Here is a 14,963-nt window from a genome sequence, read left to right on the forward strand (position 1 = left end):
CATGTCTAGAGGCTTGGAAGGTGGACGAGGTTGCGGGCAGGGGCAAGAGAGCGTGCTGTATTCAAGAGATAGGCGGGCTCTGATAAGGAGGGAAAACGCATGATGGGGGTTGCTCCTGGGCTGCTCTGTGGGTCGCGACGCGACAAGAATGCAACGACTCATCGTATACAAATCTCTTCGGCGGCGGCTGGTGTCGAGCAGCGACAGCTCAAAAGTCGTCGCCGACATCGGTGGGGGCGTCCGACGCGAAGCTCGAGGCCGCCGTCTAGCCCACCGCCTTCCGAAGCATGCAAAGCTGCTGCCGAGGGGTGTATGATGATGCTCAACTCTAACCTCCTTGATTCTGACTCCAGAGGATTGCCCGCATGGACGAGGAAGGAGAGAGAGCAGATGTCGCCAGCAGGCAAAGTGGTATGGATATTTAGAACCTCGGAGACTGCAAAGCGCCGCTCCCTGATAGCCTCAAGCGCTCGTCGTCGTCCGCAGCGATGATGACCGCGCAGGTCAAGCCCAAGCCTCGATTAGGCGCCCATCACAGACCGGTCCGCGGGCCCGGAAACTCTCTTTGTTGTTCTCCTCGTCGGGAGCGACGGCCACCAGCTGCCACTATCGCCTTCCTTCCCACCACCATGGCGCCCCGCAAGCCCATCCCCTTCGAGGTCTCCACCGAGGCGCCGTACGCGCTCGCCCTGCTCACCGAGTACACTCACACCCTCGACTCGCTCCCCGTCGATCTCTCCCGCAACTTCGCCGACCTGCGCGAGCTCGACGCCGTGCTCTCCTCCTCCATGGCGTCCATCACGGCGAAGATCACCCAGCTCGTCGCGCTGCTCGAGAACCCCACCGCGGCGCGCGCGGACAGGCTGTACCTGCTGAGCGACCTCGCGGAGGAGGCGAAGCGCCTGAAGCTCGGCGGCGAGGACAAGATTCGCGTCGCGTGCCAGGCGGCGGATAACCTGAAGGCCCATATGCACCACCTCAGGACGCTCACGGAGCGCGTACCGGGCTTCGACGCGCGGATGCTGGTGCGCAAGACAAGCTTCCCGCATGTGAACCCGCGGAGGTTCCACCCGTATATGAACGAGCACGGGCGGAGGAGGAATCCGAGGAGCAGCTTGGTCGTGAATGGAGACGTCGACGGCAACCCATTCAGGCCGCGGCACGCCGAGCACGCCTCGCCGCGCAAGGATCGGGTCGCAGAGCTGAAGCGGGCGAATGGCAGGGCGAAGACGTGCGTCGTGCGCTCCTTTCTCTTGTGGCGAGGATACTGACATGCCCTCCAGACATCGCGCCGCCTCCCCCAGCGACACCATGATCGACATCACCGACCACGCACCCCCTTTGTCCGTCTCGCGCTCTGCCGGCCCTTCCACCAACGGCGCCCGCCGCCCCGCGCGCTCGTCCCACCGCGAGTCCGTGCAGCCGTCCGAGATTCGCTCCGTTCGCTCGCATATGGACGACTACGTGCTGCCAGGCGACTCCATTTCCGCACAGCTGCCCGCAATGAGGAGCCCGTCGCCTATGGCTGAGGACGACGGCCACGACGCGGATCCCAAGCAGCTGTACTGCATCTGCAGGGGCCCGAGCTCGGGCACCATGATTGCCTGCGACGGCCCGAACTGCCCAACGGAATGGGTGAGTGACACTCTTTCCACTGCGGTTTTGCATCACGTCACATTGTTTCTCTTGCGTTACCACTTTCTAAGTATACTTGGCGTAACAGTTTACTGACACTTACCTCCCAGTTCCACCTGACCTGCGTCGGCTTGACAGAAGAGCCCGCGGAGGACGACAAGTGGTACTGCGACGACTGCGCGGCGAAGAGGAAGCGTGCCCAGCGCGGAGCTATCAAGAAGAGGAATGGGGCGGGGCGGGGCAGGTAGAGATGCAATTACGCGCTTCGCTTCGATATCTCCTCGACTCCTCGACTCCTCGACGCTAAACCTTCGTCTCCGCTTCAATGTTCCTCTTGTCCGGCGCTCGGAGAATGGACTGATTCGCGCCCCGCGGACGGGGGCCGTTATATGTACGCCTACGCGCGACTCGCTATACCCCTCTGTTTGTGCATTCCTGCTGTACTAGTAGTTCGCCTGGTTGCGTTGTTATGCATCCCCAGTGACAGTGGTTTCATTGAACGTCCTCAAAAGGCGGACATTTGGGCCAACTTGCTTTCGTTGAGGCCGACCATCGGATGTCCAAGCATTCCTGCACTCATCGTGCGTTGACGCACGCAGGGGGGTTACGATGTTCATGGAGCATGTTGTGTGTATTCTAAGTACTAATGGAGCCAGTCCGATAGATAGTAGGGAGCCAAGTCCAGTCGGTGCCCAAGAGTGTCCGTAGCCTGTACGAGACTAAACGCCCAGTGTCCATGCACGCAGGGGTCGATCGTGCCAACGCGACCTTATGTACACAGGAGCCTAAGCTCCTGCACTGCGCCGAGGGAAGCTCCCTCACTGTGCCCGCTCCATCTCGCGGCGCGCCTGCCTGCCCAGCGCCCTCGCCTTGCGCGCGGCGATCGCAAGCTTTCGCGGCGCCTCCGCCTGCTCCCTCTCCTCGCTCCGCTCCTTCAGCCCCGCCCGCTGGGCGAGGCGCTTCTGGAAACGGTCCGCGCGCGACTCCTCGGGGTGGTCCCTGCGCATGGTGACGGGGTTCGCGCGCACGGCGGCAGCGGCGAGGGCGCGCGGCGCGTCGCGCTCGCTGACGACGAAGCGGCGGCCCATGAGGCTGCCGGGGTGCGCGGGGGCGACGGGGACGGCGAGCACGGTGGCAAAGAGCGCGGCGAGCGCGGCGAAGAAGGTGAAGAGCGTGAAGCGCATTGTGGTGGTTGGGTGGGTGGGTGGGTGGGTTTAGGTGGCTGGTCTAGTTTCGTGTTGGGTGTTCGTGTAGGGCGTTCGCTGGGTCGACCAGGCGGGCTGTTTATTGGGTAGAAGAGAAAGGCTGGTGAAGAGAAGGCTGAAAGGGCGACTGCACAGCAGCGGGCAAAGTCTCTCGAGGCTAGCGAGTGGACGTTTGAAAGGAAAGGCGGGAGCGACTTACGTCCGTCGCGAGGGGTTTTGTGACCGTACGATCGCGTCCCCGCACGTGATGCGACGCGTCCATTGTTCACCGGATTAGGAAGGTGTTTCTTCGTTCTCATCACTCATCTCGGGAAGAAGTCACACACGTGGTTATGAGGAAGTTCGTATGTTTTGCATATGTTCCTATGTTTGCTGCAATGGGCCAGCTGAAAGTATCGACTGAGGTGAGAGCGTCGGCCTCGGATCGCCACTGCGATAGGATCGCGTGTAGAGCGCGCTCCCGTGATGCAGGCGCGCTTGCTTCGCGACAAGTGCCCGCTTCGCGCTTATCAGCGCCGCATGAGGCCGCTGTATAGTTAGAGTCGGTCGGCATGCATATAAGTATAGTAGCGAGACCGCGCCGCCCTTCTGCCTCTCGCCGTCATCATGCTGCTTGGACTCCCTGTTCTCCTCGCTGCCTCGGCTGCCCTGGCGTCGCCGCTCGCGTCCTTCGCGCCGCACCCCATGGCGAGGGCCTCTGCGAATGCGGAGGTCACAGTGCTCCCCGGGGGTGCTCTGCGCAAGTCGTTTCAGTCGCAGGTGGTGAACGACACGGCCATCCGGTACGTGAAGGACTCCGGAATCTGCGAGACGACGCCTGGTGTGGGGCAGGTGCGTGGTTATACGTGAACAGAGGGAGTTCATGCTCACCCTCGCCAGATGTCCGGCTACCTCGACATCGGGGCCAACATGTCCATGGTGAGCATGCGCATCGCCCTTCTTGCGATCGCGCCATCCGTAACGGACGATAGCCATGCTGACCCTGTGCGCAGTGGTTCTGGTTCTTTGAAGCACGCGAATCGCCCGAGACGGCCCCGTTCACCTTGTGGTGAGTACCTTGTCGATGCTTCAGGTGTGATGTCGGTTCTGGGATGTCATGTTGCCGTGCCTTCCTTCCACGCCGCACGAGGCTAAATGCAGAACAGGATTAACGGCGGCCCGGGGTGCTCTTCGATGATCGGGCTATTCCAAGGTGCGCGGAGGGAGACTGAATGGGCTCACCGGGGGAAAACTAATCATGCGCAGAAAACGGACCGTGCTTGGTCAACGAGGATGGGAACAGCACGTCTATCAACCCGTATAGGTGCGTCGTCTTTGGATACTTGTGGATAGAATACCAGAGTTGAATGAGCTGGGAAGCTGGAACAACATCAGCAATGGTAACCTCTTCCGCCTGAAATGCACTGGACGCCGCTGACGAGTACGCACAGTCATCTACATAGACCAACCGGTATGCATCCCCCTGCGGTCCTTATCCACCCACCTAACGCACCGCCTTTCAGATCGGCACCGGCTTCTCCTACGGTGATACGGACGCCGTGAACAGCACGTACACCGCCGCGCCCTTCTTCTGGCAGGCGTTTCAGGTGCTCTTCGAGAGCGAGGAATTTGCGAAGTTTGAGAGTCGGGAGTAAGTCGCTCGCGCGTGCATGTTTCTAGTTCTCCTCCCTCTTCTCCGTCTTGACCTTTTCTCCTTCTTTACCGTTGCAACCGTCCATGGCGATGGTCTAATCGATGCTAACCTCCCACCCCCAGATTCGTCTTCGCTACCGAATCCTACGGCGGCCACTACGGCCCCGCCTTCGTCTCCTACTTTGACCAGCAGAACGCGCAGATTGAGGATGGCTCGCTGAATGCGGAGACGATCAATGTGACGGCGCTGATGATCAATAAGTGCGCGTCGGTCTTCTCACTTTCGCCTCGCTTCTTTTCTCACTCACTCCGAACCCAACTTAACCTCACCTGACCTCAACTAAAAAAAACCTCACCTGCCCTCGACTAACCTCACCTAACCACACCTGCCCTCGACTAACCCATCCGCACAGCGGCTGGTACGACCCCCTCATTCAGAACAAGGCCTACGTCGACTTCGCCTTCGATGCGCCCGGTTACGGACCCCTCCAGAATGAGTCGACGCTCAAGCAGCTCAATGAGTCGTTCTATCAGCCGGGCGGCTGTCAGGATCTGCTGGAAGAGTGCTATGCGGCCGGTGAAGAAGAGGCGGGCGACGTTTGTGGACGGGCGGATGAGTTTTGTGTGAGTGGGCGGATAGTTCGAGTGCTTCGGGGAGTTTGGGTTTCCTTCGCTATCGTTTGATCGGGGCTGGGGGAGGTGCTTGGAAGGGGGGAAAGGGGGAGGGGGAGAACGAAGACCCGCTGACGATCATCCTCCAGTACGCAAACGTCACCGCCCTCGCAGTCGGCGACCGCGACATCAACGACCTCCGTCAAAACTCGTCGACGGAGAACCCGTTCCCGCCGCCGTACTATGAGGAGTTTTTGACGCAGTGCGTGCTTATTGTCCTGTACGAAGTCCTGAGAACCCCTCGATCTAAGTTACCAACCCCAGAGACCACGTCCTGAACGCCATCGGCGCCGAATCGACGTACACCGAGTGCTCGGACCCGGTGTACTACGAGTTTTCGAAGACGGGTGATGTGAGTGGGCATTTTTTATCGTGAACTTTCGATGCCTTTCGTCCACTCTCGACGACAGTCTCGGAACTGATCTTGCGCTCGTGCTACTTCTGCGCTCATGCTACTCCTGCGCTCATGTTGACCATGCGATTGTGCTGACCGTATGCTTGCGATACTCACCAGGACGCCCGAACCCTCCTCCCCGCGCTCGCGGAGCTGGCGAACCTGGGGACGCCGAGGTTGTTGATCTGGGTGCGTGTCCTTTTTGCCTGTAGCTCAAATCAAGCAGGCTGATGCCACGGATCTGACAGGCGGGTGATGCGGATATCAAGTATGTTCTGCGCTTTGGAGGCAAGGCGCACGACGGCTGACGAAGGTGGACAGCTGCAACTGGCTAGGCGGGCACGAGTCAGTGCTTTGTGCGTATTTCTTTTTTTCTTATTTTATTACGCAAGGCGTATGCTTGTGCCAGTGATGGCGCGGCTGAACGCTGACATCCATCCCTCCACAGCGATGAACTGGACCGGCGCCTCCACGCTCGCGGACACGCCCTTCACGAATATCACGGTCGGTGGCAGGGACGCGGCCGCGGTGCAGAACGTGGGCAATTTCTCGTTCGCGCGCGTGTATGGGGCGGGGCATGAGGTGGTGAGTGTTGGTCAGATCAGATGGGTTGGGATGAGTAGAGGAGGTTGGCGGGGAGGAGCGAGGGTTATGCGTGGCGAAATGGAGCGAGGATTATGCATATGGCGAAAGAGAGTGCTGACAAGATACCTCACAGCCCGCCTTTCAGCCGCAAGCGGCATTTGAGATTTTCAGGCAGGTGGTGAATGGGGAGCAGCTGCATTCGGCGGAGTAAGCGCATAGCCCTCTTCGCGAGTAGAGTGGCTGAGGTGAGCGATACCGTAACCTTTGTTCCTCCATGTTGACCAAGTTCGCAGGGGAATTTGACGACGAGTTTTACGATTCAACATGATAAATCGTCATAAACAATGATGATGTTACATTCAGTGTACGGCACGTCATAGGCAGGTAAGCGGTGTCCGTGAAGATTGGAAAGTCCATTGGAAAGTAGGGAGGGGAGGTGACCGTAAAGCGTGAGCATATTCACACCAATCCATGCGGTCGTAGGGGTCAGGCGTTTAGACTGGGTCCTCGAAGCACAGGCGAGGAGGCAGGGTGCTTGGCTTGCCAAACAGGTCCGGTTGCACGGTCGTGGGCTTCCCGAACAGCGTGATGGGCTCGTACGGAGGCTAAGGGGAGGTTAGCGTCGAGGCAGAGAACAAGAGGGCAAGAAGAACCGTACCCTGCCGAACAAGTCAGGCTCGACGCCGTAGGGCTTGCCGAACATATCGGGTGGGACACCGTACGGCTTGCCGAAGAGGTCAGGGTTCACGCCAGGTGGTTTCCCGAAGATGCCTGGAGGGAGAGGTGAGTTGAGGATGGCAAGGAAGTGAAGGGGGACACATACTTGGAGGGTACTGGCCGGGCTCGCCAAAGAGTCTGGGTCCTGGTGCTGGTCGCTGAGAACGCAGGAGCTCTTTGATCTAACGTGGCGTGTAAGGACGCATCTCATCCGCGATTGAGATAACGACTCACAGCCGTAGGGTTCCTATAGCCCGGAGGCAAGTCCTGGATGGGCATCGGCCCAATATACGCAGGCAAGCCGTCCGGGAACTCCTTGTCCCAGTCATACTGCTCGGTCCCAGCCCACGTTTTGTAGTCTATCGGCACCCCGCGATGCAGATACGACCCGTCCGGCAGCTGCGTGATCGTCCCCGGCTGCAGGCGCGACACGTATGCGGCGTGGTCCTTGTCGATCTGCGTGAGGCGCCCGTAGTTGGGGACGAGCTCGCCCGGGTTGCGCACGCCCACGGAGCGCTCCGCGGGCGCGAGCGCGTATGGGTCGCCTGCGCCTGCGCCGCGGACGACGGAGGGGTGCGAGCCCGTGGGGCGGCCGAACCAGTAGTCGGGGTTCTCGACGGGGGAGGGTTTCTTGGTGAGGCCGAGGGCGGTCATGGTCGTGGTGGTCAGAGGTGAGTGTGAGTGGTCGTTAGGGACGGCGCTGCGCGCGACGAGGAAGGTATATGAGGGCGGCGCGGGTGACGTCATGGTTTGCGTTGGGCGATGGGAGCCACAGGCTCCAGGACTTGCGTATGTTCATTTCCGTGTTCCTGGGCCTTGTTGTTGAGCTAAGTTGTATTGAATGCTGGGATATTTGACAATGGGAAGCAGGTGAAAGGCGTCTGGAAGATGTTGGCAGAAGAACGGGTGGGAAGCGATGTGACGGTGGAACTTGATCACGTGTCGTGACAATGCATATGCTCAAGTCACGCTTTCCAACCTTGACCCTCGCATCGACCTCCAGGAGGTTTACAGCCTACGAAATACAATGCTGCTGGTCCCAAGCTTGTCCCACAACAACTGACACAACGATATGCCCTACGACTAATTCAAGAAGTGCATCTCCGGCGGTAATCCGGTTGCCCAAAGAGCGCTCGTGATCTCTAAGAAGGACTGGAAGCAATTCAGCCAGCGCTGTATACCTTCGACCGTAGCGATGAGGTCGAATTTTGGGACCCTCCTCTGACCGTCATGCTCACTTTTACTGCCTTCGGTGCTCTGCTCGCCTCGAACCTGGTTATCGTTGATTTATCTGGACGCGATGCAACCCCGCTCTCTCTGGACGCTATCGAAAGCTACATGCCGTACGCCCAACTAGCGCGAGCCGCGTACTGCGTAGGTAACTCAACGACTTGGGACTATGGAGGTGAGTTAGCTCCCACCGGCTGCAAGTGGAGGGGGCTGACAAGTAACCCTCAGATGCCTGCGCAGCAAACGATGACTTTGAGCTATATGGGTCTGGCGGGGATGGCACAGCGAACTCTCCTTACTGTGAGCCAGGACCTCTGCGCATCACAAATGGGTATTCTAACCCTATGGCAGATTTTGTTGGATACTCGCCCTCCTTGTCCACTATAATCGTCGCGCATGGTGGGATCGAGGCAGAGGAATTGTAAGTCTTCTCTATCTGAGTCTGGTGTCTTGACTCAACACTCGTACGACGTCAGGTTCAGTACCCTTCAGAGTGCCGAGGCGGCTCAAGCGCCCGTGAACGTCTCCCTTTTCCTGGGCGTAGACGACGATGTGCAGGTGCAGGAAGGCTTCTCAGACGCGCATGCGAAAACGGCAGAAGCTGTACTCGCAGCGGTTCACGACACTATCTCGGGAACGGGCGCGGCGGTGCTGACGACGGTACGTAACAGACTGCAGTTGGTTGTCCGTTCCTCCGACCTCTTCTTTCGTCGTGTGTCTGGTAAATTCCCCTTCAACGTATCAACGCAGTCTTCGTCGTACGCTATGCGCTCCATCCTGGCCCATGATTCCCCTCCTTATCTCTCTCACATATATTCTTCTCCTATCACTCTCGCAGGTCGGCCACGGCCTCGGCGGCGCGCTCGCCGAGATAGACGCGGTGTACCTCCGGTTGAACGTCCCCTTCATCCGCATGAATACGATCACGTTTGGGAAGCCGCGGGTGGGGAATGGGGCGTGGGCGGATTTGGTGGATGCGAATGTGAGTGAGCTGTTCGATTTGTTTGAAGACGCACGAGGGGACGAGCGTGGATTGTGCTGCAGAGAAATAGACTTGTATGAGTTTACTGCCTGACCTATGACCACAGGCGGATTCGTACGCCTGTATCGCATGCTGTAATGGCCTAACGGGAATGCGGCGGGTTAATCACCGGTCAAAGTCTCGAGCGCGCTGTTTCAAGACCGTCCCCTCCAGAAAATTTGGTGTCCACAGTTTCCCGGCGCGCAAGCGCTGGTTCGAACTTGGAATAATCTGCCCTTGTCAGGCCAGGGAAGCAATTCTGCAACCTGCAGGGCCCGCCGAATTAGTCTTCGGAGACCAGGACGTGTCGTCAGACGCGCTGAGGCTCGGGCCTGCTGCAAACTTTTTGTGTTCTTTTGTGATCTCAGTTGATGGTTTGTTCGACGATATCGAAGGGCTTTCTCGAAGAGGCACGTCCACGAAACCAGGAAGCCATGCGCAATATAATACAATCCATTTACACAAAGGGGGAGTTCAACCAAGCCCACTCATCCTCTCGAGCTCGTCCAGTGTACCAGGAAATATCCTAACGGATCCTTCCGCTATGCCCAGTCTTTGCAGCATGCTTTCGATGTCCTCCGCATCGACATCGTCCTGCGCCACAATTTCGCCCACCCAATCCTCGATAACCGCTGAGCCGCTGATGAGCATGCTCTTCAGCCGCGTGCGGTCAGTCTGCGTGATGAGGTTGCGCGTCTGCACAGCGCTACCCTCTGGCGGGTCGACACCAATGCGCTCCTGTGGTTGCCATATTTGACCAGCAAGCACGACCTGCCACGCGCGGTCGAGTTCGTCGAGCCAAGTGAGAAGGTCGGGTAGAGATTCGAGAGTAGCAGGGTATCCTGGGACGGCAGAGAGCGCGTCGTTGGTGAGGTGCAAGAGGTAGGCAGTGCGGAGGGAAGCAGAAGGTTGAACGGGTGGAATTTGGAGGATTAGAGACAATATTTGGCGAGACTCGCGAAGATACGCTTGGAGGGTAGGGATGCTCGTTGAGTCCTCTGCGCTGTATCATGAATGAGTTATTTGCTACGGTCAGATACGAGCTGAGCATACGTACCGCTTCTTATAATTTCGCATGAGGTTCAGTAAGCGCTCGTCCAGATAAGCCATCAGGCGCCGCTCTTGCCTGGTACTCAGTGGCCGCAAAGAAGTAGTTGCGACCTTCGAATCAGCTGTGGTAGGCGAGCTCATTGGTGGCGTTGCCGATTCTACAGCGGCCATGGTGGTTCAGGTCAAGTGAAAAGGGGCGTGACGTCACCAAGTCTTCCTCGGCGCTTAGCCACTTCAACTTGTCCGCAACGTCCATCTCTCCGGTACCTCTCCTCGTACGGCACTAGCCGAACGCGCCCCCTACCTCCGACTATCAAGAGATGACTTTCACTGAGCCGAGTCAACTTGCGCTGGCTATGCAGCAACCTGACAATGGCTCTGTAAACATCAGTAACTCATCCAAGTCATTAGCCAGGCGCGGAGTTCATCTTACGAGCTTTCCTCTCACGTCCTGTCTATCTCGGACGTCGCCGCGCTCTACCTGCGCAGATCCCTTCGGACGACGCTGCACAGCCACCAGGGCTCACCCTAGACGCCACCTGCAGGCAACATCGGATGGTGGCTTGTTCTCACGCCGTCAACGTCCCGGCGTCTACTGGTATCGATGACGGTGTCTCCTTTACCTTGCGCCTGAAGGTTCGCAAGTATGCGTTACTAGAAGCCTGGAAGTACCTTGAGGGGGTCGTCATGCGCGCGACAAGCTCTTCCTGTGGACCCACACAACACTGGCCTTTAGGAAGCGCAGAGGTTCTGGCACCCAAGTACGGGTGAAACAAGCGCGTTTCCGGATCTTCCAGCCCCACACGGACGTCCCTATGTATGCAGTCGACCCCGGAATGTATGCGCAAATAAAACCTCCCTCGCCTCCGGGCTCGCCGATCAGAGCTAAAGGGACGATTCGCGCACGACATGGCTTTCCCCGTACGACGCTTCCGCACCGCCACCAGGCAAACATCAGCTCGCTCTACTTCCGCTGGTCTTCGCTGAATGGGATGTCGACACTGGATGGTCGCGGTGGGGCCGTCTGCCTCTACCCCGTAATGTGGTGCTCTGTGCTGCTTCCGCATGAGCGGCCCCGGTGCCGCCAAGGAGGATAGGCGCGCGCTTGACGAGGTCTTCAGGACGTATATAAGCCGCCTGCGACTGTCCTCAATAAGCCATGCCAGTTCACATCTGCGAAATGGCATTTCTAACTACGAACACGCTGCTCTATGCTTTGGCGTTCCCTGCGTTCCTCTACGCTCTTCTCGTTATCGTCCCCCGTCATGTCCAGCAATCCAGCTTGTTGCTACGCGATGCTCACCGTATCCTCGATCCTCCTCATTCGACTGCTGCAGACCGCCTCCGTGCGCGTGCGCTCCCCAACGCTCGTCTGGAACGCGCCTTCTCCCTATCGAATACTTTCGTCCGACCCGACGCCGCCACCCACGACGACTTCGTGCGCACCGCGGGGCGCTTCCTCAGCCGCGCCAGGGACTGGGAAGCCCTCCGCGCCACCGCGGATGTCGCGACGCAGGCTGCGCTGCGGAACACCGGCAACCTCGCCGCGTACGGGGAATTCATCCAAGAAGTGACGCTCCGCTGCGTGCTCGCTGGTCTGCTCGACATCGGCACCTTATCCGGCTCGGCGGAGGAGTCGGTGCTCATTCAGCGCGTCGCGGCCCTCATCACGGAACTGTGGGTGCGCTCGAAGCACGAGCGGATGCGCGATGAGAAGCGTTTAGACGAGCTGAACGTTGCACTGCGCGAGCTCGTGCCGGACGCGGAGGCGTTCCCGAACCCACTCGACTGGGTCATACCGACCTGGGAGACCATGTGGCGGGTTGTGGCTGTCGCTATTGCGCATGTCGTCGACAACGCTAGTGCTCGTGACACCCTCCTTGCTTTCCACGAGGAAACTACACCCGCTCGGTACACCCATCGTAGCGACAGCAACACCCCCGCCGTTGCCGACCTCATCGACGAAGCTTTGCGCTTGTACCCACCCACGCGTCACATCTACCGCGTCGCCGACCGCCCCGCTCTCCTCAGCAAACTCCTTCCCACCTTCATCATATCCACCCTTCACCTCCCCACGCACACCGCCCGCACCGAGGCCGCCGACATCGAGGGTATCCAGCGCTCCGCGGTCTGGGACGCGCCCGAAGTCTGGGACCCTATACGGCACAGCCCATCGCGTCGCACCGCAGAACAGGCGGCGACCATGCTGGCCTTTGGGCACGGGCGGAACGCGTGTGTGGCGCGCACCTGGGCGCCGATGGCCGCTGGGGTGCTGGTGGCTGCGGTCCTGCGTACTCTAGGCGATCGTCGGTGGGAGATTGAGCGGGGGGAGAAGATGGGCGGGCGCGAGGGGTGGAGTGGGTGGTGGGTAAGGGCGGTGTGAGGCTGGTATGTAGGATGAATGGCAGTGACTGCAGTGAGTCTTGGCTGTAAGTTGTAATTGTACTCCGAGTTGGTCTTTGCTTCGACAAGCGTCTGCCTTGTTACGTCTGTCGCGTTCTACTGTATCTCAATGTATTCCACCTTCTGATGGTGAATTCAACGTGGCCGAGCTAAGCGGAAAAGCTGCCATGGGGTCGCGCCCAAAAGTCGAACCGTGGGTAAAATATCACCTGACCTTTCATCATCCGATGCCTGCGGCCCCTCTTCCTCAGCCTGGAATCCTACCCTTGTACTATCAACGCTCATTAATGTGTCCTTCTCCACCGGCTCACGCGCCACATTTGAAAGAAATGCGAAACGCATCAGGTCACTCATAGCCTTTGTCTAATAGGTGTACAACGCGCTTTCAACAGCTTCGAGCTGATAATGATTGATGAATCGTACCTGGGGCACCGCATAGCCTCCAACGCCACTATAAAGTGAGACGCGTCTCGCGCTCTCTCATCATACGCCTCACTCTGCCGCTACCACCATCACTATCACCACCATGGACCTCCTCGTTAGCGGCTCTTTCGGCCTCTCTAATGCTACCTTCATCGACGCGGCGACGCACGAGCCGCGCTTTCGCACCTCCTCCAAGGGCATGCAATGGGGCAACCACTGGGACACGACGCTCTACGCTATTCCCACTGGTACACCGAACGCATCGCGCTACGTCGCGGATGATATATCGGAAGATACGCTCGTCGCTGAAGAGGACCCCGCGAAGTTCGCCGAGCTGGAGATCATCGGCACCCTGCATCTGGCGACATACTACACCGACTCTGGCCATACTCTGATCGTCAACAGTCGGGATATTACGCCCAAGCGCGTGCATATGCTTACGACGTGCGTGTTTTGCTACTTCATCGCGCCCCCTCTTACATTTGTCATACAGCGGGGAAACCTTCGTCGCTTCCAACGGCCGGGAGTACAAGTGCAAGATAGAATCGACGCTGGGAGGAGATAGCAAGGTTCGTCGGATAGTCGATTTAAATCGAGGCGGATGACGGGGCTAAGTGAGATCATCAGTTTTACGACAGAGAGACGAAGCAGGTCGTCGCAGAGTACATCTCGCGCAGGCGGCTGTCGCGCAAGCCTGGCCAGCTTCATGTCACTGAGGATGGTCTACCTATTCTGAATGAGATCATCGCTACTCTAGTGTACAAAATACGTCGTTGGAACAATGGGTGGTGATAGAGGCGTATATCGCCTTGCTCCCAAATCATCCTACCCTCTTTGAGGTAGCCCTGTTGCATCCTACTTGTCGTGTACGCGTGTTGTAAGAGATAAGGCGTTGTAGTATCTGTGCTTTACAAATGGTACGGCTAGGGGCCCTGACGTCGCCGCAGCCGGTTGACGGTCTGACCCGCACGCACCATGAACTGCAAGTCGAACCGTGGGTATAAAGTCACCTGATCAACTTTCGGCTTTGACCGTCGGCATTTGCCATGCGCGCCTACAGGCTACAGCAGTGACACATCGCCTTCGCTTCCATCCTCCCTAAGACAATCAGTCTGGCGCTACGATTTCGCACCCCACATTTACAGATCTCTCTGCAAATTTGCTCTATATTTTGCCTACAGCCCCGTGGAAGCACAGCCTCTCAGCGTTCCATGTGCTATAAGTAAACAGCATCTCTCGTCCCCTCGCTGTTTGTTTCCTACCCTCCACCATGGACCTCCTCGTCACCGGCACCTTCTCCCTCTCCAACGCCACCTTCACCGACGCCGCAACCAACGCCCCGCGCTTTCGCACCGCCACGAAGCGCGTCCAGCTCAGCGCCAACCACTTCGAGACCTACCTATACGGCATCCCCCTCGGACGCGCCGATGCCTCGAGATACGTCACTCCAGACGACTTATCAGAGGAGACGCTGGCGGCAGATGACGAGCTCGCTGTGTTAGCCGATCTGGAGCTGATTGGCACGCTGCGCCTGGCTCAGTACGCGACCGATTCTGGCCATAGCGTCGTCGTGAATAGCAGGGATATCACACCCAAAAGGGTGCATATGCTGACGAGGTGCGTACCGTTTGCATTCATTACTACTGTACAGCAGAGATCGAGTCTCATCGGACGACCTCTTAGCGGCGAAACCTTCACCGCAGCCAACGGTAAGGAATACAAATGGAAGATCGAGTCCCAAATGTCGGGAGATTGCAAGGTTAGCACGATCCATCATTACAGGACGGAGGGAACCACTAACTGGCTACGCAAGCTCTATGACAGAGAGACAAAGGCAGTCATCGCCGAGTACACATCACGCAAACGACTATCCAAGAAACCCGGAAAGTTACACATCGCTGAGGAAGGTCTACCCGTCCTGAACGAGATCATCGCTACTCTTGTGTATAAGATTCGTCGATGGGACAACGGATGGTAATTCCCGAATGATATCTGT

The 14,963-nt window shown here is 58.3% G+C and overlaps 11 protein-coding genes across 11 annotated transcripts; 7 read left to right on the forward strand and 4 right to left on the reverse strand.

The window, feature by feature from the left end:
• The first annotated feature begins 493 nt into the window (after positions 1-493).
• On the forward strand, positions 494-2,130 carry SCHCODRAFT_02604026 (uncharacterized protein). Its single transcript, XM_003036298.2, has 3 exons — positions 494-1,231; positions 1,284-1,635; positions 1,746-2,130. Exons 1-3 carry the CDS (start codon positions 630-632, stop codon positions 1,881-1,883), a joined length of 1,092 nt encoding a protein of 363 aa, XP_003036344.1. The 5' UTR covers positions 494-629; the 3' UTR covers positions 1,884-2,130.
• Positions 2,131-2,192: 62 nt separating this feature from the next.
• SCHCODRAFT_02604028 (uncharacterized protein) lies at positions 2,193-3,024 on the reverse strand. Its single transcript, XM_050344081.1, has one exon. It carries the CDS (start codon positions 2,817-2,819, stop codon positions 2,454-2,456), a length of 366 nt encoding a protein of 121 aa, XP_050202593.1. The 5' UTR covers positions 2,820-3,024; the 3' UTR covers positions 2,193-2,453.
• A 299-nt stretch (positions 3,025-3,323) lies between these two features.
• SCHCODRAFT_02682108 (alpha/beta-hydrolase) lies at positions 3,324-6,834 on the forward strand. Its single transcript, XM_003036297.2, has 18 exons — positions 3,324-3,671; positions 3,720-3,758; positions 3,833-3,888; positions 3,986-4,032; positions 4,086-4,143; positions 4,200-4,219; positions 4,271-4,290; positions 4,343-4,470; positions 4,596-4,733; positions 4,886-5,096; positions 5,234-5,346; positions 5,409-5,496; positions 5,659-5,727; positions 5,787-5,806; positions 5,860-5,894; positions 5,987-6,123; positions 6,257-6,368; positions 6,417-6,834. Exons 1-17 carry the CDS (start codon positions 3,447-3,449, stop codon positions 6,332-6,334), a joined length of 1,482 nt encoding a protein of 493 aa, XP_003036343.2. The 5' UTR covers positions 3,324-3,446; the 3' UTR covers positions 6,335-6,368; positions 6,417-6,834.
• Positions 6,618-7,494, reverse strand: SCHCODRAFT_02559195 (uncharacterized protein; the record flags this gene model as incomplete). Its single annotated transcript, XM_003035465.2, has 4 exons — positions 6,618-6,728; positions 6,782-6,894; positions 6,947-7,022; positions 7,075-7,494. The coding sequence occupies 4 exons, from the start codon at positions 7,492-7,494 to the stop codon at positions 6,618-6,620; spliced, it is 720 nt and encodes a 239-aa protein (XP_003035511.1).
• Positions 7,495-7,978: 484 nt separating this feature from the next.
• Positions 7,979-9,222, forward strand: SCHCODRAFT_02604035 (alpha/beta-hydrolase). The gene is made up of 5 exons (XM_050344082.1): positions 7,979-8,245; positions 8,299-8,370; positions 8,422-8,491; positions 8,547-8,730; positions 8,909-9,222. Exons 1-5 carry the CDS (start codon positions 8,071-8,073, stop codon positions 9,143-9,145), a joined length of 738 nt encoding a protein of 245 aa, XP_050202594.1. The 5' UTR covers positions 7,979-8,070; the 3' UTR covers positions 9,146-9,222.
• Positions 9,197-9,438, forward strand: SCHCODRAFT_02604037 (uncharacterized protein; the record flags this gene model as incomplete). Its single annotated transcript, XM_050344083.1, has 1 exon — positions 9,197-9,438. A coding segment is annotated over exon 1 (234 nt), but the record flags the coding sequence as incomplete, so codon positions are not given.
• A 127-nt stretch (positions 9,439-9,565) lies between these two features.
• SCHCODRAFT_02484854 (uncharacterized protein) lies at positions 9,566-10,312 on the reverse strand (the record flags this gene model as incomplete). Its single annotated transcript, XM_003035464.2, has 2 exons — positions 9,566-10,094; positions 10,149-10,312. The coding sequence occupies 2 exons, from the start codon at positions 10,310-10,312 to the stop codon at positions 9,566-9,568; spliced, it is 693 nt and encodes a 230-aa protein (XP_003035510.2).
• A 476-nt stretch (positions 10,313-10,788) lies between these two features.
• SCHCODRAFT_02001088 (uncharacterized protein) lies at positions 10,789-11,198 on the reverse strand. Its single transcript, XM_050341502.1, has one exon. The coding sequence runs from the start codon at positions 11,094-11,096 to the stop codon at positions 10,827-10,829; it is 270 nt and encodes an 89-aa protein (XP_050202596.1). The 5' UTR covers positions 11,097-11,198; the 3' UTR covers positions 10,789-10,826.
• Positions 11,199-11,300: 102 nt separating this feature from the next.
• Positions 11,301-12,524, forward strand: SCHCODRAFT_02485388 (uncharacterized protein; the record flags this gene model as incomplete). The annotated part of the gene is made up of 1 exon (XM_003036295.1): positions 11,301-12,524. The coding sequence occupies one exon, from the start codon at positions 11,301-11,303 to the stop codon at positions 12,522-12,524; it is 1,224 nt and encodes a 407-aa protein (XP_003036341.1).
• A 295-nt stretch (positions 12,525-12,819) lies between these two features.
• On the forward strand, positions 12,820-13,919 carry SCHCODRAFT_02604043 (uncharacterized protein). The gene is made up of 3 exons (XM_003036294.2): positions 12,820-13,411; positions 13,461-13,536; positions 13,595-13,919. Exons 1-3 carry the CDS (start codon positions 13,071-13,073, stop codon positions 13,757-13,759), a joined length of 582 nt encoding a protein of 193 aa, XP_003036340.1. The 5' UTR covers positions 12,820-13,070; the 3' UTR covers positions 13,760-13,919.
• Positions 13,920-14,237: 318 nt separating this feature from the next.
• Positions 14,238-14,945, forward strand: SCHCODRAFT_02660726 (uncharacterized protein; the record flags this gene model as incomplete). The annotated part of the gene is made up of 2 exons (XM_003036293.2): positions 14,238-14,584; positions 14,651-14,945. The coding sequence occupies 2 exons, from the start codon at positions 14,238-14,240 to the stop codon at positions 14,943-14,945; spliced, it is 642 nt and encodes a 213-aa protein (XP_003036339.1).
• Between the last annotated feature and the right edge of the window lie 18 nt (positions 14,946-14,963).

This window comes from Schizophyllum commune (genome assembly GCF_000143185.2).
Source record: "Schizophyllum commune H4-8 unplaced genomic scaffold SCHCOscaffold_1, whole genome shotgun sequence".
NCBI classification, from domain to species: Eukaryota; Fungi; Basidiomycota; class Agaricomycetes; order Agaricales; family Schizophyllaceae; genus Schizophyllum; species Schizophyllum commune.